The sequence below is a fragment of the Lonchura striata genome, chromosome 2, assembly GCF_046129695.1.
Source record: "Lonchura striata isolate bLonStr1 chromosome 2, bLonStr1.mat, whole genome shotgun sequence".
Taxonomy (NCBI): domain Eukaryota; kingdom Metazoa; phylum Chordata; class Aves; order Passeriformes; family Estrildidae; genus Lonchura; species Lonchura striata.
The window spans coordinates 95,486,390-95,511,310 of NC_134604.1; the positions used below are offsets into that span (position 1 = coordinate 95,486,390).

At 35.3% G+C, this 24,921-nt stretch overlaps 1 protein-coding gene across 4 annotated transcripts in view; it reads right to left on the reverse strand.

Moving 5' to 3' along the window:
* The window catches only part of NLGN4X (neuroligin 4 X-linked), a 157,192-nt gene that overhangs the window by 106,368 nt on the left and 25,903 nt on the right, over positions 1–24,921 (reverse strand). For 3 of the 4 annotated variants that reach the window (XM_021532002.3, XM_021532000.3, XM_077781586.1), the window contains exons 2-3: positions 22,215–22,298; positions 95–934 (exon numbers count right to left, since the gene is read on the reverse strand). In XM_021532002.3, coding sequence (XP_021387677.1) covers positions 95–566 — 472 coding nt within the window. In that variant the 5' untranslated portion in view covers positions 567–934; positions 22,215–22,298. Of the gene's footprint in view, positions 1–94; positions 935–22,214; positions 22,299–23,516; positions 23,639–24,921 lie in introns of those variants that run through there. The other variant, XM_021532001.3, reaches the window with a different exon arrangement.

Sequence of the window (24,921 nt, forward strand, 5' to 3'; positions counted from 1 at the left end):
ATGGATGAAACTCAGTAAGATGCTTTGAAGACCTGGACATTCCTCATATGTTGAACCGGTGAGCACACGGCAGCGTGGGTCTCAGGGTACTTACCATCCTCTGTGGGCACATAGATATTCAAATACAGACAGTCTTCATTTTGATCTTGAACATATGTCACCACAGTATCCAGATTGGCTGTAAACCAGACTGGCAGCATATCGTTGAGCAGTGACCTCTCATCCAGGTACTGCGGGCAGACGGCAGCAAACTGTGTGGCGTTGCGGACGCCTGTCCAAGACGAGGGTGGCTCCGGGGGCTGAAATCGTCTTTCTCCAGTCGGAGGAGAGGCATAAGGAACACCCAAGTACTGCTCCACTGGACCAAGGATCTCATTAGGCAAAGGTGTTCTTAAACCACGTATTTTGCCATAATTTGTAGTAACAACTGGGTATTGTGCTTGGCCATCAATGAGAGTAAATCTTATAGCCAGTGCAGTTATCCACAGGAGGAAGTTAGAATTCAACATGACACACACTGGTGTGAAGATCAAAGGCAGCCATAGGAGTCCCATTGGTTTCGACATTATTTAAATCAACATCAGCAGGGCTCTTTTTTCCACAGCCAGGAGAAATTATTCAGTCAAGGAAAGTGAAAACTAATAAAACAGTAGTCAAAAGGAGATGAAGTGAAGGAAAATGTATCTTTGTTCAGGCAACAAAAAACCAAAAGCTGATGTGTGGTAGATGCCTCAGCTGACTGGCTGTAGACAAATCCCAATGTCAGAAGAAACAAGGGAATGTTTGCCCCTAAGGCCCATCCCAGACTTCAGTGTTGAATTAATCCTGGCAACACACAGCACTTCCCAACAAGTAGAGTGGTGAGAGATCCGCAGTTATTCCACTGGCCCAGTGAAATGGCTCCTTTCAGTGAAGTCCAGCCCGCTCAGTCAGCCTGCGGCCAAAAGAAAGCGAGCAATTCAAATCAACAGACAAATTTATGTTGGCATAAACCTTAAAAAAAAAATCTTAAAAAGCCAAAAATTATATTCACACACTACTTCCATGCCAAGGCATACAAACTTATGAACTTTAGACACTCTGGTTAGCCATGTGTTTCCAGAGGTATGTAAGTTAAGAGAAGTAAACTTGAAGCCACAAGGTTATTTCAAACAAATGTTTCTGCTTCTCTATATGCTTCCAAACCAAACCACAGCCCAAACACTTCTGATTTCAGGAAGACTATCACATTTAAGTGCTAGCTTGAGGATATTTTTTCCCTAAATAAAGAGAATCTTCTTTTTAAGCCTATTTGCACTCCCACAGGAACCATTCATTACTTATGTTTCCTGCATTGGATAATCTCTTCTTGGTATGAGTTGACAACTACAGAATATTTTTCACAGACATGATTTCTTTTGTGTATGACAACCTAATTTACCTCCATCTAATTCAGAAATTCCAATGAATGCAATAAATAATTAGTTCAAACCAAGTATGAGAACAGTCAAAATGAGATACAAATTCATTGACTTTCATATCTTTTTTCTATGTCTGACAGTACAATGGAAAACTAAAAGGAAAAAAAAAACTATGCTACAATCTCTTAAGTCAGCTTTTGGACTTCATAGTGCTACAACTATGTAACATTACCTGCTTGCATTCTCTTACTTTTGTTTTTAAACAGAAGGCAATTTATATAATAATTCTGTAATTTTTAAATTAAATACAAGTCACTTGCATGTATATGCTAACCATTACAAGTATACAAATGAACACACATCAACATTCTACATGCCCAAAGAAATTAAAGATTTCCTTTTTACCCATTACTCAACTCAAAAGCACAAACAATTCCACAGGTAAAAAATTCCACACATAAAAACCTCCTTATTACAGGAAACTGACACTGATACCTTATAACTGGTAGGATGAACATATATGTATATATAAAAATTATATATAAGTAGACAAGCAGGTCCTTTTTTCAGTCAGGACTCAGACGTGGAAAATAATTTGGATGATATTTTATTCTCTCAAAACTTCTGGAATTCTTCATTTTGGAAGAATTTTCAATCTGGAATTATTTCATTTTAGCACTCTTGCCACAAAGCTATTGAAACACCAGAGGCCAGATAAAACCAGATACATATTACATGTGATGGACCAAAATTTCTTCTGACATTTTCGTTAGGAGTTACAATTTGAGCACCATTTCTGAAGGACAAATCATTAGCAGTTCTAATTTTCATGTCCCCAAGGGCAGCACCAGGGCCATCAGTCCCTCATGCTGCAGGAAGCCCTATGCCCAACCCCATGCCCAGCCTGGATCTTGGGTCCCCAAGTAGACCTTGGACCTGACTCCTCACCCTGCCTGGCCTCACAATTATTGGGTGGTGGCAGAGTTCTGAGAGTTCTCAGCCCACACTCAATAGGGAGCCTTAGAAGTTCAGCCCTGCCACCAGTGCAGTGCCCACAGCTCCTGGGCCATCCTCTCCCATGGACAGCTCCACTTCAGCTGCTCCCTGGCACTCAGAGTGGTCAGCCAGCAATGGGTCATTCGAAATTCCTCCTCAAGTGTCACTTTCCCTTCTGATTTTTGCTACCATCTTTAACTATAAAAATCAGCAGCAGGTGATTGCTTTTGAGTAGCATTCCTCTTGCTCTGTCCCATCCTGACTTTGGCACACTTTACTGATCATGCAGCACAAATCAGATTTTCCAGTTATATCCAACTGAGGATTTAATCTGTGCTTAGGGAGGAACAACAGATCTTATTCCCTTGACATCCACACTGCAGAAGTTTGTAATGACATTCTAAGAAATTTGGAATATAGCACTGAGAGAATTGACAAGGTGGAAGGAAACACAGTGATCCAGATGATGAAAGATGGATAAAGGAAAAAAAATCTGGGCAAACAGCAAGCAAAAAAAGAGGAAACAAAACATGGAAAGAAAATGAGAATGACAAATAAGCAGGAGTGAACACATTGCCAGCAGGGACAGAACCAAAAACGACAACATGAAGGAAATCCTCAGCTGATACAGCAGAGATAATGTGCAATTGTAAAAAAATGTGATGTACTAAATAGTATGGCTCTCTTGGCCACCTGGATACATGCTGGCTCACATCCAGCCAGTTATCAAACAGCACCCCCAAGTCCCCTTCAGCTGAGCAGCTCTCAAGACACTGTTCCCCAAGCTTGGAGCATTGCATGGAGTTTTTGCAACCCAACTGCAGGACCCTCGGCCATATCGATCCTCAGAGAACTTGTCTCAGTCAATCCAGGCTGTAAAGTTCCTTTTGCAGAGCCTTCCTACACTCCAGCAGATCAATGCTCCCATCCAGTTTAGTATCATCTGTGAACTGAATTGAGGATGCACACAATCCCCTCATCCAAATCATTGACAGAAACATTAAACTGGCCCCAATAATGAGCCCTAGGGAACAGCACTGGTGACCAGCTGCTGACTGGATTTAACCCCAATTTCAGCACCACTCTCTGGACCTGATTATCCTGCCAGTTTTTCACCCAGTGAAGACTGCATCCATCCAAGCCATGAACAGCCAGTTTCCCCAGGAGAATGCTGTGGGCGACAGTATCCAGTGTTTTACAGAAGTCTGGATAAACAAAATCCACAGCCTTTCCGTCATCCACCAGCCAGGTTACTTTATGACAGAAAGAGATCAAGTTAGTAAAATAGGATCTGCCTTTTGTTAAGCCATTTGTGAGTATCATCTGGGCCTGATTCACTGGCTGTCTTGCACATAGCAGGTGATGGCACTCAGGATGATCTGTTCCATGACCTTCCCCAGTTCTGAGATCAGGCTGACCTGCCTGTAGCTCCCTGGGTCATCCTTCTGACCCTTCTCGTGGATAGGCATTACATTCACTAATTTTCCGTCAACCTGACCTTCTCCAGTTAAGCAGGACTGCTGTTAGGTGGTTTAAAGCAGTCTGATAAGCTCGTCCACCAGCTTCCTCAGGTGTATCCCATCTGAGCCCACAGACTTTTGTGTATCTAATTTGCTATAAGTAACAGATCACTAACCATTTCCTCCTGGATTAAGGGGGCTTCATTCAGCTGTCCATACTTCCCCAGCTTCCAGCTCTGGGAGCTGTGCATCCTAAGGACAACTGGTTTTGGTATTATACTGATGCAAAGAACCAGACTGAGGCAAGGAAAGTAAAAATATCTTGTTTAGGCAAGAAAATTAGGCAGAAAATTAGGCAGAAAATATCACACATTTCAGTTTATCGACATTACTAGACTAATTACCATTATCCTAAGGTTAGTTTCACATGAAATGCATACACTCTCATACACAGACAAAGAAAATAAAATAATTTTCATTAATAATATTGAGAGGTAAGGAAAAAGACATGCTGCCTTTGAACTTTAACGACTATAATATGATGTTAGATACATCATTAAAAATGTTGGAAGATGTAAATAGAGAGTCACAGATTTCAATTAGGGATTAATCTTAAATAAAAAACTGTAAACATTCTAGAAAGGGTTTTAGATATATCAAAATTGGTTTGATGTTCAATTATATGTATACAGTCAGCTATTAAATATGCCTTTACGTACTGAGTCTTCAGGAAGGCATGTACTTGTCATGCCTTTATTTATTATCACTAATAGTGTTGTACTTTTTCCATTTTTTATTTACTGCTTCAAGTGTTAGAAAAATGCATACAAACTGCTTGCAAAAAATTCCTAGTTGGAAGTATCACTCATTCAAACAATCGAAAATAATCAATGCAAGTCAGAATATTCAGTTCAAAATGACAACTTCTGGCAGCATACCACACAGGGAAGTCAAGGAAGATCTGAAATCATATACAACCACATGCAATGATTTTGTTATTGGCAGAGGAGTGTAATTTGAGGCTAATGAGACATTTATGGCCTTTGAAGAAAATGCAGATTGAAGTTAACATGGATGTGTGCCTGGAAATACCACTTGTTTATAAATCTGTGCCCCAAGACACTCTTAGAGATGCTTAAATAGTCTATGAATCAGGCCTTCAGGGCTAAACCGATGGTTTCCAGGATCTGCAGTTGCCACCTTTTCAACTTGAGAAGATTGTCAGTAGTCTACGCTTATTCTGTAGCTGCTAGGGAAATAGAAGACATGGCTTAGAATCATCTTTGCTCCAGCGTAGAATAGAAAACTAAAGTGACTTCAAGTTTTTATTGATCCTCTTGTTCAGGTCATGACCAGTTACAAGAAAACAGAAATATAAATTATATGAACATAGGAAAATGAAGACTCCACAGATATCCTAGCTTTCTCAGGCTTTATCTAATACAGCTAGTGCAGAACAGTACACCCCAGCTCTCAGTCACTAACCACTTTTATTCTCTGGCCCTCCCTTCTGCTCGTATTCACAAGGGGGTTTTGGGCATGTACACAGGTCTGACCTCAGCAGAGAATCAGGGTTAAAGACTCACATCCCTTTCATTAGACAGACATTCTGAAAGCATACAGTGAGCTTGATTAGCTGAAATGAAAGGGCAACCAGCTAGTCAGTAGAAAAAAACAGACAAACTATGTAATTCATAATTCATAATAGATTCTCCTCATACTGATATTTTGCTAAGTATTTAATGCATTTCACAGAATATAGAGGTTCAAAAAATACTTCATTTACCAAGAACATGAACTGCTTTTCTTCTTTCTATTCCCTTTGTCCCCTTGAAATAAGTAATTTTGAAAATTATTAAGTGGGTATATATGGCTTGCTTTTTGGGTTTTATTTGTTGTTTTGTCTTATGTCTGTGTGTGTTTGGTTGATTGTTTTCAAACATAAGCAATTAGAATATTATCATATTGTAACATATATAAATCTCTATAATTATGTTGTTGCATGATACTGTAAATAAGAACTATCCAAGGCATAGAAATTTTTGAACATGACTACAATATTAATTTTTAGCAATATGTCCATATAATTTGAAATATTTGCAGAAAACTAATCACACTGCTGTCTTCTGTAAAAGCTCTTCCCAAAGCAGGTTTAAATACACCTCTACCTCATAATCAGTACTACACCCTCTGAAAAGTCACTGTATTTAAATGTTCATTGAATAACAAAAGAACAGTTTTCCCAAATATCAGTAAATGCATACTGGGTTTATCTACTATATTTCATATTAAACGAACAACACAAAACAGCTGTAACTTCTTTAGGGACTTTTTTCTGAGCTTCTAGAAATTTCTTGATACACTGAAATGAGCTAAGCTTCATTTTTCCTTATCCTATAAAATTATTCAGGAATATCAGACAAAATAATAGTGAACAACACAGAGGAACATGAATCATTAAATAATATGCACCATTTAGACTTAGAAAATTGGTAGGAAGTTTATTTACAAAAACTGGCCAATCATAAGATATTTTTGAATCTCAGAACTGCAACTACAGTGTCTGGCTTCAAACTAACATGCAACAAAGACACAAAACACCCTCAAAACAAAGTAAAAAAAACCCAAAATCTAGACTTCTAATAATCCTAACTGTAGAGGACCTGATCGAAGCACATTTTATCTCAAACATTCTGAGCATTGCTACAGGAAAGGTGAGCAGAGGAGGGGTGGGGCAGTGCTGCCCTGAGCTAACTCCCTGCTCTGCCTTGAGACTTGAGCTCAGTCCCCTTCACCCCAGCTCACTTCCTGGGGAAGGGCTGGCTGTGCAGGGGTGCAAAAACATGCAAAAAGCCTAATTTAAATTAGAGGCATACAGATTGTGCCCCCTCACACTTTCTCCTCTCTTTCTTCCTCTTTGTTTTAACTGGTTGCCACAGTTAAGAACACAACTGTACAATAAAGCAGAAGAGTTCTCTGACACATGGTTCAGTGTCTTTGTACAGCCTGATGAGAGTTTACAACAACCATGATTCCCTGTACTTTTGATCATTTCACTAACTTAGCATTATAATCTTCACTAGGGGTGAGTACCTGAATAATGTCTCACAGAATCACAAATTATTTAGTTGGGAATTATAATTTGTTAATTCACAGTGAAAAACTTCTTCAAGATTTAAATTTTAAACTGAAAAGAAAGTGATACAAATTTAAGAATTAAGATGTACCCTTGATTAAACTGAAAATAAATGCTAGATATACAAACATCATGATTGACCTTGAAGTTGGTCTTTGTAGTATGATTAGAAGTCATGGAAGACAAAGGAAGATCTTTTAAAAAAAATCTTAATATGGAAATAAAGCCTGAAGAGCTATACAAATTACATGCTAACATTGAATTAAACAGGCTTGGGTTTTTTTTTAAAGAACATGTTACATTTACCCTTCTATGAATTTCCCCAAGTGAAAGAAATAGGCTCAGATAGGCTTGGACAGTTAAAAACTACAATCATCATTTACTTTTCAGAAAATGGGAACACATTTATTTCATATTATTGTTTCTTGCCTGGAGCTACCACTCTTATTCTGAATATCTAAATCTCACACACTATAAAAAAGAACAATGGGATTACAAGAAAAAGCTGTGTGGTCCCTACAATGTTTTTGAAAATGTCAATTCTCTCAATAATGAAAACATTTTGAAAAGCAAGCAGAGAAAAAGAAAGCATGTGATCATCACTCCTTTCCAAGCAAAAAAAAAAAAACAAACAAACAAACAAAAAAAACCCCAAAAAACAAAAAACCAAAAAATTAACCTCAGAATTCTCAAAAAATCAGCTGTTTTGATCTAATTATAAGAGGAGGTTGTTGAACAAACACAGATATTATTAAAATTATTTAAAAACTGTATAGCCAGAAGGACCCAAGACTAACTGGGAATGCTCAGTTAAGACAGTTGTCCTTATCTCATTGACCTTTTGAAGAGTAATTTCAATTAGTATTACATGTAAGTATAGAAGAATTTCAGTGGTTAAACAAAGTTCAGGATACTCGCTGCTTCTTAGGATACAAGGATGAAGATGGCAAATAAACATAAGATTTCAATATTAGAAGGGAAAAACATGGCATAAACTCCTTACAAACATAAGCCTGCAATAAGTAATCCAAAAATTACAGGTGTGTTCCATTCAGCTCAATTGTGATCTGAATTTAAGTTTCTCATGACAGTAGCTACTAAGTTGTGGTCTAATTGCAGCTGTGAAGTCTTAAGAAAATACTACATTTGTAGAACATATTCTAGAGAAATGTACAAAAAATAGCATCAGTACAGTCTAGCACAACCGATAGCATCCTTTCCAGCTTTTACTCTGATATAACCTTGTACAAGAAATGTAACACACTCTGGGTTTCTCTTCATTTCTTTTATGTACCTCTCTTTCCATAAATTTAGATGTGTTACTACAAAAATAAAAAGATTATTATCTGAAACAGAATGTTCAGCCCTGAGTTTCTTTCAGGCAAAAATTCCTGAAGACTAAAATCTCTTATGCCTGGAGCAAACCACTAATTTATGGATTTGAAAAAAAAAAATAATACATGCACACAAAAATCAGTATTTGATATATTAGGCTTACAGAGTAGACCCTCGTAAATTGAATAATCCCTCAAAAAAATTGAAGTTAATTACTCACTACCACTTCAAGACCTCAAAAGAAAAGCATTTGTAGCATGGAATGAGTCTTAACTACTCTCTTGTAAGAAAGATCAAATTACTGAAAAGAAAAATTCTTAAGGAAGTCTAAGAGGTTTTGTCGAAAAACTATACAAAGAAACTCACAGGTCTCAGTCCTCTCTTTCTTGTCTTCTCCATTGAACTGAAGTGTGAGTCCTTGTCAAGGATGAAAGAAATGAAAACTTGTCTGAACCAACTGAGAAATTGTCTAAGGGACTGATTGATATGCAATTTGATCTCTTGAGGCTATTTAATGATTAGAATTTGATATCTCCCTCTAGGCATTCTAGTCTCAGAAGAGGAGACATTAAAAATGTTACAATAACCAGGAACAGGGTGGGAAAAGCAATTTAAACCAGCTGGGCATGTGAACACACCCAAGCGCACACACACCATTAACACATTTTATGGCCAAAGAAAGTTGCCTCTTTACTATACAAATTCTTAGGACTTAATTACACAGGAGACACAGGCAGGACATTTTCATTGCGTTACCTGGTTCAGTTACCAGGTGGTGATACTGCCTTCATTCATATGAAAATGTCACAATTATACATTCATTCTGGAAATGGGGAAGTTGAGTGGCTACCCTCATTAACCTGAGGAAATCTAAACCCATCGTTCCCTCTTCCAAGTGACAAACATTAGCTTTCCATATTAGGCTGGGATAGCTATGAGGACTCTGTGAAGCATTCTGCCTGGACCAAAAGACTTCACTCTGAAGTCTTACCCTTTGACTATGAGAAAACTCTAACACTGGATTCCCATAAAGTACAAATTTTCTTGGGCAGGTATTCTCACTTTCAAGGAAGCTTTATGCAGTTTATAGGAGAATTATTTCATAAAATAAAAATTGTGACTGGAGAGTATCTTTACTATGCTTTTATGTCATCAAATTGATTCATCAAGTAAATCTTCCCCTGATGTTTTCTTTATTTATTTGAAAGTGGACAACTTTACCAGCACAAGGAAGAGTGTCCTCCAGCCTCTCTTCCTGTAAGGTTCTCCTCCTAACTTAGTGGGCTTTCACCTGCTAAATGCTGTCTTGAACTCCTTATATTTAAGAGGTGAGAGAATATGTCTCAGCAAAATAAGTCTCCACAAAATATTGTGAAAAATAGTATCGCTAGAATCCTTCACTAGATCAGTGTTTCTAGATCAATGAAGCTGGTGAAGGGGCTGGAGCACAAGTCATAGGAAAAGTGGCTGAGGGACCTGGGGTTATTTTGCCTGGAGAAAAGGAAGCTTAGGGGTTTGTAGTAGCTTATTGCTCTCTACAAATACCTGAAAGGATGTTCTAGCAAGGTGGTCAGCAGTCTCTTCTTCCAAATAACAAGGAATAAAATAAGTGGAAATGGCCTCAAGTTGGAGCAGGGGAAGTTTAGCTCAAATATTAGGAATTTTTTTTTTTCACCAAGACAGTTGTTAAGCACTGGAACAGGCTGCCCACAGAAGTGATGGAATCCCCATGCCCAGAGACATATGCAAGGCATGTGGATGCAACATTTAGGGACATGGTTTAGTAGTCAGTGTGGCAGTGAGTAATCATAGAAGTCTTTTCCAACTAAAAATATTATATTATTCTATGATTTCAGACAACATTAATGAAACCATTACTGTGCTGCCTGCTGTCTTCCCTTCTTCCCTGCAAACACAGTTTAAAAGCCAGCCTAGCAGAGAGACTCTGGCATATACGCTTACTGTCCTGTCTACACTGAATTCAATAATAAAGGATAAAATTCTTAACTTTCTAGCTGACATAAGTACTGGGAGCTGTGAATCACATTACATACTATGGACTCCTAGAAGCTAAGCATAATGTTCCCATACAAAAGTCCCACTATGGATCCGTATCTTAAGCTGTTTTCAGGCCAATGCAGTAAGCACTGAAATTCAGGATCTAAGCAGTAAAGTAGACAGGGCTAGAGTGTGAACTCCAACACTGTCCTGCCCCAGTATCCATACCTACCAGCCAATGCACAGGCATAAACAGGGAGTAGGACAGGCCAGAGGTGTTCTTTAACAGACAGCTGTTGTTTTTTTTGTTTGTTTGTTTGGTTGGTTGGTTGTTTTTTTTTTCCTTTTTAGTAAGAAAGATTTTCATTATAGAAATGCAAGCTCTGCTATGTTATGTGACATGGACCATTTTATTGACTAAGATATAACCTCATGGTCAGAACCAGAGATATCTTTCCTCACCACTGCCAAATACGAAGGAAAGCTAAGCTTGGAAAAGATATCAAATCTTTTGCTGGCAGTTTTTTGTTCAGTAAAAGAGGTCCTCCATTTCAAATCCCACACTCCCAAATGATAAAAATCAAATCATCTTTCATGGTCTTTTAACAATTCCAACAGAAATATCAGAACAATATGTGATGTTTTCTTTTAGAAGAAAAATTCCCAAAAGTTTCTGTATGGCAATCCTTATAATTCTGCTACATGGGAAATTGCAAAGCCATCTCACATGTAGTTAATTATATTTTCTTGCATCAAAGGTTTTCAGAAATCTAATGTAATATATCATATTTGTTTTGCAATGTGTAGCGTTGTATCTGAGTAGGAAATGGAAGCCAACAAAAAACACAGAAGGTACCATTTCTTCTCCTGTTCATCCTTTCACTCCAATTTCCATATTTGCTTAGCAAAATGTATAGGTACCTTTTCTACCTTGGAAACAAATACTAAACCTCATGTTTGTTTCCCAAACTGTATATGAAAAAGTCAGATATTCTGTCTATATCAGAAGTATACACTTCAGGCAGCAGTTCTTCCTACTACAACATAGGTATTTAACATTAAATATTAGTTGAAGTCAACCACTGTGAAAGCATCCTGAAGATTGTGTTGAAAAAGCCCAAGTTATCAGCCTAGATTATACAGCTAACTGTCCTAACTGAGCTGTATCAAGATGACTCCTTCTTTCACTTCTTAAAAATATATACAGAATTATTTTATAACCACAGAGTTATGAGCCTTGTAACTTTCCTGTTTGTTTCATACATGAACAAAATTGTCCTGACTAAAATCAGGAAGAGCTTATTCTGCTGTGAGTTTCTTAACAGCTTTTGTCTGTTCTATCATTAATTGTGCTGATAGTTTATTGAAGATGAGGAGGCATCCATCGGGAGGAAATTCAGTAAACAAGGTTAAGACTAAAATTCAGATATTTTCTAACATACCATTAAATTAATTTTCCTTTCTTGGGCTGTTTTTATTATTGTTATCATTAATATTGTTATTCCCATAGCCACCTTCAAGTAATTTTAAAAACTGTTGCAATTAATCTTCCCTAGTGTAAAATCATATCTCAGAGAACAAGTTTATCCATTTTTGCCATCTTCACCTAATTTTAGCCTTTACCAACATAGAATTGATAGGCTTGTAGGAAATGAGTATTATGTTAGAAATATTTGGATTATTTATTCTTAAAAAACATGTTTCCCATTATTTTTTGGTTGCAATGAGTACCATTTATGAATGACTTTCTAACAAGACCCATATAATATTATTGCTATTGTTATTATTATAATATTATTTAGCACCTGCTTTCACAAGACTGCAAAACTACATGGGCATTTTAAAATATGATGAGAAATATTTTTTAACAATAGGATTCCATGACAAAACATTTGCCATGGTACCTTTTCAAGACCCATCTTACTCTTTTTCTTCCCTGCTTCAAAATGTCCTCTTAGAAAAGTACCTTCTATACTTTTCCTCTTTTGCACATAGCCCTCTCAGTTATTTTCTAATTCACAAATCTTTCTCTTTCCTCTTTTGGAGAAAAGAACATGCTAGAACACTAGCATATTCTTTTCTACAAATCATAATTCTTCCTTGTGACTCCTTTCTTCTTCCTGGTCATTTGTTTTTAGCTTCTTTTTGTATAAAGGAAAAGTAATATGCCCATCAAATCCATCAATATAAAATTGATTTTTATGCATAGAAGGAATTTATTTCATTTATTTTGTAAAGGGTTGCTGGTTTTCTTTACTTATTTTGTTTTGTTTTGTTTTGTTTTGTTGGTTTTTTTTTTAATTTTCTTTCCTGTATCATATCTATATGGGATGATATTGAAACAAAAAATAAAAAAAAAAAAAAAACAAAAATCAGAAAACAATTTGTAGCTACCAGGTTGACTAGGAAGGACTGATTTATTTTTTTCCTGCCCTTGGTCAACTGATTTAGGTCAGAATTGAGAAAAAATATACCTTGTCACATGGCAGGAGTTAGAGCTTCCTGTGTGCTTCTATTATATCATCTTAAGAAATCTCACTAATAAAACATAATACCAACCAAAAATATCTACCACACACTAATGCAGTCAATTAATAGAACAGATGGAGGTCAGGGCAGACAATTAAATCCCTTTGATAGAGGAGAGATTATTCTACCTCATATTGGAGATATTTCAGTAATTCCTGTGTGATCTGACTTACACTTTATTCTTCAAAATAATTCCATACATAATGCCTTCTTTGGCATGAGAGAAGAAGATCCATCATCTAAAGGTCTTGCTTGCAGCTGTATATAATTATTTTTAAATGGTGGGAAAGTGTACATATGTCTTTCCTAATAGTATAATATTCTTATTGATTCTCAGAAAAAGCAAATCAAATCTCTTTTTTGCCTTTATTTAGATAGCTGCTGCTCCTCAAAAAGATGATACAGCTATCACCTTGGCAAGGTGCTAAGCACTTTTTTTGGAATTTAATACTGTGTTCTACAGGTATTGAAGATAACCCTCCAGGAGTCATGATTCATTATTTCTCTGGCCCTGAATTTCAGCATATTTGCAACAATTATCTTTCCTGAAGTCTTGCACCAAGATGATTGCATTTCTGGACATGGGAGCTACACTGCCAGTAATACAAACTGATAGATACTGCTGTCATATTCTGGCAATATTGATGACGTAGTTCGTGTTTCAAACAAAAATGAAACTGAACTATTTTTTTTTTTTTTTCTGATTTTGATGATTTCCCGCAAACAGTGTTCAAATAATAAACCATGAACAGCTGTAGGGAAAAAATCTTCAGCTAAGGAATTAAGTTTCTCATGAGATATTTTTTCACAGAAAAAAGAACTCTGTACCAAATGAGATCCAATTTATTTTTAAATAAAGGTCAACACAAGTTTTGATAACTCTAACTCCTTTTTTAAAAATTATCTTCATAGCATACTGTGGTAATATTTAAATTTCAAAAAGCTCAGAGAAAGTTGCACTAATATTAAACTAATATTTAATAGCACTGAAAATCCATATCCCAAAAGACAAGCTGCCAAGAGAGTGACCTGTTAGTGTAATTGCTGTGACTTCTCTATTCCAGCTTCAATTTTGATTGGTGAAATTCTAATACATCCATTTTCTTTGTCAAGCTCATCTATTGATTCTTCTACTTTGTTTATTAATAAACTCTGATTGGTTAATTACTGCACTATCATAAAAGCTTTGTTTTTCAGATACATATGCTTTAATGAATTTTGATCTCAAATTAATATACGTTTGACACTGGATATACCAGATGTGAGTTTCTTGTGCCCTTATGTAGCTTATTACCTTACTGGTTATACATTTTAGTTTTGATGACTTCTAATGAAAACAGATTCTAGTTCTGCCATTGTTTGAACTTTGTATTGTAGCCTCACACCATGGCATTCAATGAGTTGTATTTCACTCATACTTTATAAAAATATGAAATAAAAATTATTTCAGTAGTCTTTAAAGTATTTACTTCTGTTTCATTAGGTCAATTATAGTATATTTCTTATAACTTTCTTTCTTTACACAGAACTGCATTAACAATAGAAATGCTAAGTCTCTAATTATTCCTCAACTAACTTTTCAAGTGACAGCATAATTATTTAAACTTGTAACATAACTGATTTGAGTTTTTTCCATTCTTTTTAATACTTCCATATAATGAAAGTGAAAGGGTCATACTGTTATTTTAAATCCATGGAAATAAAAATTTATTTGTTTTTAAATGAAGATCACAAGTTCGTAGATTGGTTGAAGTTGGAAGGACACCTCTGGAGTTCATGTGGTCCAACTCCTCTGCTCAAGGAGGGATATCTGCAGCCTGTTTTGGTGACATTGTTTAATAAAAGAATAGACTGCACCTCATTATTCTTAGTTTTTAAGGATTTGTATCACATCTTTGTGAATCAAATTCATTATGCTTTTCTACCAGTAACAGCAGTCACAATGGTACAGAGCATATGAAAGATTACTTACATACCTTTAAAGCCAAGCAAAAAGACTCAAGTGATAGAAGCAACACAATTTTTCACTATAATTAACTCCATTGACTGCATTAGAATTAAATGTATGATTTAGTTTCAGACAAAAGAGCTTTGTTTCCACTACAGAGAGGCAAACCACAATTTTAATAGCTATTTGGTTGCAGGTTATTGATTTCTTACACAAAGAAAAAATTAAGCTTTTTAAAATTATAATTAGGCACCAATTTTTGTCAGATATTTCCTGAAGTCACATTGAAACATAAAACTTCAGGCTGTATTTTCTAACATTCTGTGAATAGTTGTGTAAGCTTTAAATCCATGTTCATGCTGTGGAGCACAGAAGGGCTATTAATACAGCTGCAACCACGTGCAAAAGAGAAGAGTACTACTTCATATATCTTCATAAGCTATAGAACCTATCATGAAAGCTGACAGAATCTGATTCTACTTAGCCTGAGTAGTTTCACCAGCACTCAGATATTCTGAAGTTTTTTTAAGATGTGGATAGCAATATTACCATATTTGTGTTGTGTTCCCTTTCTATGGCTTTTTTTTGCTGGAAAAGAAACATTGAATGAAAACCAGTATATATGAAAGGAAATATGTGGAGGGTGTTGATAATAAACCTGGTAGAAAGAGTGGTTTAGATACTTTCAGCTTCCATACTTAAGATCCAATAGAAAACACTATGACTGTGTATATACATATATATTTTTTGCACAGCATCAATAGAAAATAAAAACAAAATCATGGTCCAAAACAATTCTGTAGAATACCAGCTATCTGGGTCTAAATTGGCATGCAATTAAAGCTAAATGTATTTTATATTCATATATACAAACAAACATATTTACCTTCAGAATCAAATAGTGATTTTCAATTCTAAGTAATTTCTACAAGCAGTTTGGCTTCCTGCTGGCAAAAACATTTTATTTTTTTCTTTCAAAAAAGAAAGAAATATGCCATCATCTTCCCTAGTCACTCAACAGCTGTATCAATTTGTTTTCAGGGCAGTGATTAGCATAATTGTGGTGGATTACTCGCATTTAGCACAGAATGGAAATAATTCAGTATTTTAGCAGATATTACACAGAATGTATGGGATATCCAGGCCCTTTGGAGTGGTGCTGGAAGTTTTCTTTCCTAAAACTGTTCAAAAAGCCTATTTTTAAAAAACTAAATCTGTCTGAAAGAACCAAAAACCTTAATTCTTCTGATGTGCTGTTTGATAAACAATCTCAAACTATGGCAAGGACACACAACCATGAAATCAGCTGCAAATTGCTATGCTGAGGGCATTACTTGGAAGAGTTTCAGTGTGATATAATTTCCTTAAAAATCAGCAAAAGTCAAAAACAGACAAAGCACACAAACAAAAACAAACAAAAAATAAACCACCAAAAACACCCAGAATGTGGTTCCATTATTACTGGTTTTCTACTTTATCTCCAAATTCCAGTTCTGATGCTGAGGTGCCTTTAATGCTACATGAGTGCTAAAATCAATCCATTATTTATATATTCAGCCATTTACCTTAATAATCTTGCATGTTTTAAAACATGCATAGACAATCACTGTATGATATTATACAGAAATATCACAAAATGGTTTTGGTTTGCTTTTAAGACTATCTAGTTCCAACATCCCTGCCATGAGCAGGGATACCACACACTAGATCATCAGCTTGCTCAAAACCACTCAACCTGCCCATGAGCACTTCCAGGGATGTGGCACCCACAACTTTTCTGGGAAATCTGTTCCTGTGTCTCCCCATCCTTCACAATAAAGAACTTCTTCCTTACAGCCCCTCTAAATCTGTGCTCTTTTAGTTTAAAGCCAATCCACTTTGCTCCCAGTCACTACAGGCCCTGATAAAAAGTCTGCACATTTCTTATCTCTCCTTTTCTATATATTGAAAGGTGGCAGTAAGGTCTCATAAGAGCCTCCTCTAGGCAGAACAAATCCAATTGTCTCAGTCTGTTTCACAGGCAAGGTGCTCCAGTCCTCTGATCACCTATGTGGCCATCCTTTGGACCCACTCTAACATGTCTGTGTCTTTCTTATGTTGAGGACTTCAGAGCTGGATGGAGCATTTCAAGGTGGAGCTTCACCAGAGCAGAATAAAGGGGCAGAATTACCTCCCTCAAACATGTTGGCCACCTACTTTGTTGCAGCCCAGGATACAGTTGGATTTCTGGGCTGCAAGCACACATTGTTCACTCATTAGCAATTTCTCAGCCACTAGTTCCTCCAAGTCTTTCTTTGAAAAAGCTACTTTTAATCCATTCACCATCCAGCCCCTAATGGTAATGGATATTGCCATGACATAGGTGCAGGACCTTATACTGGTCTTGCTGAACTTCATTAAGATTCATAGACCCACTCCTCCAGCCATGTGAGGTACCCCGATGGCATTTCTTCCCTCGAGTGAATCAGTTGCACCATTCATCCACAGACTTGCCGAGGGTGCATTTAATCCTATTGTCTTTGTTACTGATGAAGATATTTAATAGCATTGTCCCAGTATGAATCTTTGAGAGACATCATTCATTACTGGCTTCCACCAGCAATCAATGTAGCCCTTGATTTTAAAACCTAGATTACAACCTATATAAAAAGCATTGTATGATATCATTGTCCCATGTTACAGAAGCTGGAGACCCCAGATGATCCCTTGATGATCCCAGAAACCATCTTCTGTCAGTTGCTTCTAAAAGAAACTTCAGGGTGCAGAGCTCAAATTAAGTCATGGAGATACCAGGAGGACATAAGATTTTGCTGTTACACAGAGCCATTCCTTTTATATGAAAACTGAGGGAGGTAACTTCTGAACAACAGGTAAAGGGAATATTTATTAACAGATACAGATCATCTTCCTTTTTCATCAACTACTGAGTTGTCCAAACAAAACAAACTGTGGTTTGTGGTTAAAAATGAAGATATGTTTTGAACCTTGACAGGAGGAGGACTACTTCTTGCCTGTAATTTATTTGCACTGAAATAAACAGAAAACCAACAAAACTGAGTTATTATGAACTTCTAAGAGTTAAGAGATCCCTGTAAAAATATATGTAATAGATATAACATCATTATCTGTTGTTCAGTACAGTAGATTTAAATTATATTAGTCACAGTGATAAAACATTTTCAAGTTTAAACACTGAGATAGTAACATTTGCACTCCAGTTATTTGAATTGAACATGACTAAACTTTAAATGAACTGTCTGTGCAAAACAGTGTGATTATTTTTTATTTCACGTTTATTTATTTCTCATGATGTCATGATTCAGTGAACTCCCATTATCCATGAAATCTGTATAACATTGAAATCACACTTTAACCATTCTCTGTTACTGTTTTACAACATTTTGTATAATGTTCTGTTCAAATTAATTTTCTACAAAATTAATTATATTTCTGGAAGCATTACTTAGATAAGAGCAATGCATGAGTCCTAAAGATTTAAGACAATTGTGACTTATATTTTTATAAAATTGTTTAACTAGCCTCTCAAAGTTTTAAAAAAGCTAATGAACTTAGGTAGAAGCATTAAAATTATTCAATTACACTGCCACCTGGAAGTAAATTTAATGACCTGGAAAGTTTTGGTGTTTGCTATTTCATATTTGAGTAATATTTGAAAAATGCTTCATATTTACATTTCTCACTTGGGTTCTTAAGAAATTCACATATTGGTGGAGATCATTAGAGTTTACCTACTTTTAGATACTTTAGGTCAGTCATACTGAAATACATAACTAAATACTGGAATAAAAAAAAAATACATCATTTTGAATTCAAATGGAAGCAAGGAATTATTTATATTCATCAGAGAATCCACTATTTTTGATTTGATTTTGATTCCACTATTCACAGTAGGTCTCTACCTTTAATGGAAAACATACCATAATATCAGTGATGTAACGGATTTGTTAAGATTAGATTTACCAGTAAAATCTCACAGCAAAGCAGATGATGCCATGTAATTTATTTTTTCTCGATCACCTGAGGAATAGTTAACAACACTGGATTCAAGATTTCAGAGTACTCTCCCTGGAAACAAATTTTTAAATGCATAGAGAGCTGTGGAACATCCTACAACAAAATCTAGACAAACTCTCATTAAAGTCTGGTTAAATTTCCAAACAGTAGGTGTCAAATTCAATTTACACTATTGGAATTCTTTTAAGAAGATGCAGTTTCCAATTTGGAAACTTACTGAAATGTTGAGCATCAGCCTCAATTAATTGACATAACCAGATTACCAGTCTGGGTTCAACTGGTAAATTCATTAGTTGCTCCTGCTTATCACTTGCGTTTCAAAATTAAGAGAATTGATAGGAAGAATGCACACTATTAATGTCAGCAGAGCCTAAGTATCATAACACAGGTCTTAGGAGCCTACATAACTGATGGATTTCCATGCTAAAATTTTGCAGATATTTCACCAAGACAGAAGAAATGTGGGGGAGCATTTTTCTTCCCCCTAGGAGTATAAAATCAGTGAGAGCCTAAAAGGAAAACTGGAGGAGTTGAAGACACTGCTTAACCAGAAGCTGGACGGCTCAGCTAAGAGTACTTTCATGTACAGCCATAAACCCTGACAAGAAGAAGGCAAAAATTCTTATCTGAGTCCCAAGAGCTGAAAAGTAAGCTGAGGAGAGCTGACAGCTCTAAGAAAGAGAATTGTATTGTGCCCTGATTTTCCTCAGAGAATAGAGTTGATCTGTTTCCTAAAACTCCCAAGACTTAAACTGGAATAGTTTATTCCTGCCTTCTAATATAAAGGCTTTATTCTTCTTTCACATTTGTCACCATAAATGATACAAGACAGAAGGTTTGATCAGTCTGAGAACATGATCAAGAATATGACATTATGTGGCTACATCAAAGGAACGACACAGCGCTTCACAGACTACCACAGGGCTCCATCTGCACATTCAGCTGTCAGGTTGGGATTCTAGAATGAAATCCCACCATTTAAACTCACAATCAAAATTTGAGGACAAATCACGGGCCATTTTTTTTGCTTCAGTTTTTAATACTGTATGGTACATTGCCAGGAAACACACATCACATAGTCCAAACATAAACTGATGTTTTCTGTTCTTGAAAAAAATCATGGGTTTCTAATGTTGAAGAATCTTATCCTGGAATTATGGATGAGAAAGATAGCAAGTAAGCAGTTAAAGTGTTCAAGATGTAGGGATTTCTTTCTGTATTTCTCTTAAATATAAGAGTACAATATAGCCAAAGTCATAGTTAGAATCTGTCCAAGCTATCATCCCTAGTTATCTTTTACACTTTTTTTTGTTCTTCTGTTTATCTAAATGGATCCCTATTTTCTGCTGAAAATACAACTTCAAGGTTAGTTTGACTTGGATTATTAATTATTCTGAAGGCCTTCAGATCCATTTATATTTTTCTCCTGAGAAAATTCTCAATACAAACCTTTTCTAGACAAAATAAGAAATTAACAAATATTTCTGTATTTCTGTTGTGTATTTTGGAGTACCTCAGGGTTAGGAGTTGAACACAAATATTTGTGGCTACTTCAAAAATTTAGCAGGCAGAGAAGCAGAAATAAATTTTATGCTGATTTATAACTTCATTTTCTAATCTCTTCTTTTTCTTTTTTTTTTTTTAATGTATAGTCCAATTATCACCTGGCATGAACAAGGAAATTTTCAAAAGGCACAGCTGGCTTCTGATGTCCACTAACTTGCAGTGTGTGTTAAAAGCCAGACATTAATAGACTTTTCTCACTTTTCTGTTTTAATTTTGTTTGCTTCATTTTCTTCCTCTCTTCTCTGACTTTCCTGCTGTGCGTTATGAAGAACAAACAAAATGCTGAGAAAACAGAGAAAACTAAAATACCTTCTCCATCCCTCAGTTTCCCTTTCAAAATCCTCTCCCCAGCTTCTGTGTTCTATTTCAGTATCCTGTGATAGATCTAGAGATGAGAATTTCCCTTTTTGGAGCATGGCTGTGGCTTATTCTAGTGCCAGACAAGGTAAATGTGCCACAAATTGTTAGTTCCAAAGAAATTATGTTATTATTTCAACTTTAACTTCAGCTTTATATGAGCCTTGTATTCTTTATATCAGCTGCTTGCCTCATTACTGAAAAAAAAATCATGAGTTCTCTGAAGTAGAGTAAGTGATTGAATTCTGTGTATAGCACTCATGCATATTGTACTATTCACTATATAACTCCTAAGAGTTCAACTATTATCACAATCAGTGTAGATGCTAAACTATTAAACAGACCCCTGTTCACAAAATATTTTTTATTCAATTACATGTAAATTCTTACAAATTGGAATAAACATGGTTCAGTGATGCAAAAATTACAGGAATTTTCAAAGCTGTTATTTTCTTTATCTGAATTTTACACTTCATATAATGGTACCCTCGATTTTCATAACTAACCTGTCACACTTTGAATTATTGCTTATTCTCAACTTTGTTATCACATCAGATATGTTATTATTCCTTCTCCTTGAATTTAGGTCCCAGTGTCAATGTGAAATGGAAACATCATTGTACTACAGCTGGTGCAATGATTACAGAAAAAGTCACATCTGTTTCAAAGTTCATGGATAATATAAAGTGAAAAGGAAATATTTGTATCAGAGAAATTATTCTGGTCACTTGTACATCTCATTCTCTTCTCATTAATCAGTGTGACAGTCACAGTATGAAAGAATGGTAATTAGATTAAGGTGTTTTATAAATAGAATATATTCTGTGCATAGATTTCTAAATTAAACCCTTGTCACATATTTCATATTGATATAAACAGAATATTTATACATCTGTGTGCATATATATACACATACATATGTGTTATCTGTGTACATGCTATATATTAAAATATGTTCTCTCATATTTTGGTAACAACTGAGAGGAAAAATAGATCTTTATTGTAACAGTATGAAACAGAAACCAAGCCTTTTTTTAAATACAGCCCCATAAGAACTCTGGAACCCAACCTTGTCTTGCAAACCAAAGCCAGTCAGCTCTATCTGGTACACTGTGGCCTGGAACCCCCAAACCTTGCTGAGTAGCAGTGTCACAATAACCACAATTAATCTCATGTCTTTTAACTACAAACTTATTGGTATCATTCAATACTTATAGAGCTGAAAAATCATAACAATTCATGCTTATCATAAGTAAGCCCATAGTGCTAATGCTTAGAATTTTCTGTATTCCATGTCTCACTGGATGAACACAGGGTAAACAAACATTTTAAATGGATATATTGCAAAGATATTTCAAACACATTCAAGAACACCAGACACAGAGACTTGCTATCTTTCTTTCACATATTCTTATGAAAAAAGGAATTGTTATGAACATACTTTTAGTACTTACCACTGTGTTGTATTTTTGAGGTGGCTTCAGCATTCCCCCACAGGAGGCAGCATGATGTCATTTAAGTTACAGCAGAAATTTTTCCTGTTAGGACAAAATACATAGTACTCTTCAGTAAATGAAGCAAAGAAATACATATGTATGAATCAAAAATGATAAAAAAGCAGTTGCTTAGTAAATCACCTGTAATGCTAGTTTTGAAGATTACAGAAAGAGAAATCACAATATTAATAACCACACAATCAATGCATTAAGCATATTGTATTGAGTTCTATCATAAAAAATATTAGCAATATTTTTTTATTTACAGATTGATCTGCTACAAAGACAGAATTGCGTTTAAATCTGTATACCAAAAAAGTGTACATTTTCGAGAACCTTCTACGGTAAGTATATACTTTGAAATCCAAGAGACAGAAGAAATCATGACAAAACACTTTGGATTTAAATATTTCTCTAAACATATATTATGCATAGAACAATATAAAATTTCAATAGCCAAATACATACAAATATATTCAATTTAATTTAAATATAAATAATCACATTTTAAAGCCATTTTACTATTTTATATTCTTTCCTATGTGTAATTGAAAACTATAGTTTATAATTCAAATGACATTTCAATGGATAGACTCTGAATAATCTATCCATGTTAGATTTACTATTTAGATAGATTAAATTCCAGTATTTACAAACAGTCTGTTCTGTCAAGAGTATCTTGAGACACTGTGATTTAAAACACAAACCTTAACAGTGTTAAGAAAAGTATTCCAGGTAATTTTAATATTTTAGACTTTAATACCTTAAATACTTCTCTTCCCTCCAAAGCCAGCAGATTTTATGAGATTTACTTATCCCCTCACATTTTTTCAGGGGAAATATACACTCTGTTTTTCTCTGTATTGCTCTTAAAGGCTCTTCTTGTCATTTATTTTTTCATTAGGTTGATCAACACACAGATTACACATTCTGCAGTTTTAATCACAGTGAATACTTCCTCATGAATGGTTTGACTCTCTACAACCAAACCATTCCCTCTAAGTGCAATTTATTTTAACAGCTGCAAACACAGGCCTCAATTCTGTGTAAACACAAAGACTATCTTTATAAGTTGGAAATAAGTACCAGTGGATGGCTATGTGAACACATATCTGAAAAGAAGAAATTCTGAAATATGAAAAAAATCAGAATTTCTTATGAATAAGGAATGTGTGAAACACCCTAGCTAAACTGTCAAAGTCTCCATCTGGACACTTGCTGCAGGGGGAGGCTGGCAACACTGTGGCTTTTGATACACACCCATTGAGGAATCAGATGTTGAAGTTTAGGACAATCTTTATCCCAAGCTATGGTAATGCCTTAAATCTCTCCATATGACAGTGGCACTTTTAGTGGAGATTTCACTGCTCACGTAGACTGACAGCCATTCCAATTCTCCAACAGTAGTATGTGATTAAACCTAGGATATAAGAAATAAGGAATCATTTAAGGAATGGCTGTCAATGGCAGTGAAAGCCACTAAGGCTAACACAGCTTCCCTTCTCAGTTATTTAAACCTGCATTTCTTTATTTCAGCATTCTTTATAGCTTAATTACTGCTACAGGAAGAGAAAATAGAAGAGAGAAGAGAGAAGAGAGGAGAACTCAAATTTACTGGTAAACACAGGGATCACATTTTCTGTCTCTCCATAGTACCAAACTAGTACCAAACATAGTACCAAGTCTCCATCTTTAAAGCAAAAAAAATGAAGAAGGTACTATTAGTGGAACTAGGTTTTCCAAGTTTAGCTCTGTACCTATGTGCTTATCCTTTTCACCTTCATATTATCTTACACTGTCTTCTATTTGTCCTTGGAAGGCTGAATTTGATTGTAGACGACTAGGGTTATAATTCAAAATTTATATATTTCAGTAAACCACAATGTCCCTTTAAAGATCATATTTAGACTTTATAACTACAACAGTCACTGCACTTCCTTTCTATCAGGAACCATAGGCACACACTAAAAGACTAGCACTTCAGTCTAAGACAAAATAGAGGCATTGTCTACAAACTTTTTTCTTTTTTAAAGAACTAATTTGTTTTCATATCTGTGACAACTGATTTCCTCATAATTACAAAATTTTAACAGAAATATTATGGGAACTTGGCAGTCCCTCTAAACATATTTTTCTAAAAACTATTACAGATTTGCTTACCATTCCACAGATGCATTTGTAACTTAAATCTGAAGATGCTATACTGGCCCTAGTTTTAAAGTTATCTAGTTTAAGTTTACTTATTTGAATAATTTCTAAGAATTATCACAACTGTCTATGATTTTATAGGTGATACAACAAGAACCCAGTAATACTGACATTCTGTCACTATGTACAGTTATCTTAGTCTACTTGAGAAATAAAATCTCTATCTCATAAAAAAAAAATCTTTTCTGTTTTGAACATGATGACTTATTATCTCCAGCTATTCCCAAAACCCCTGACAACTCCTGGCAATACCTAAATATAAGCTAGAAACATTTTTTTAGTATTTGATGCTCAAATTTATTCAACACAATTACTGGACTATTGTAATTAAGTTCTGTTTAAGCAGTTAGATTTATGAAGCCCCTTTAAGAAAATGCATCCCTTTTGAATTCAATTTTAGCATCTTTAAACACATCTTTAAACCTGTAACCTTTACAGTGTTTATACTCATTTCATT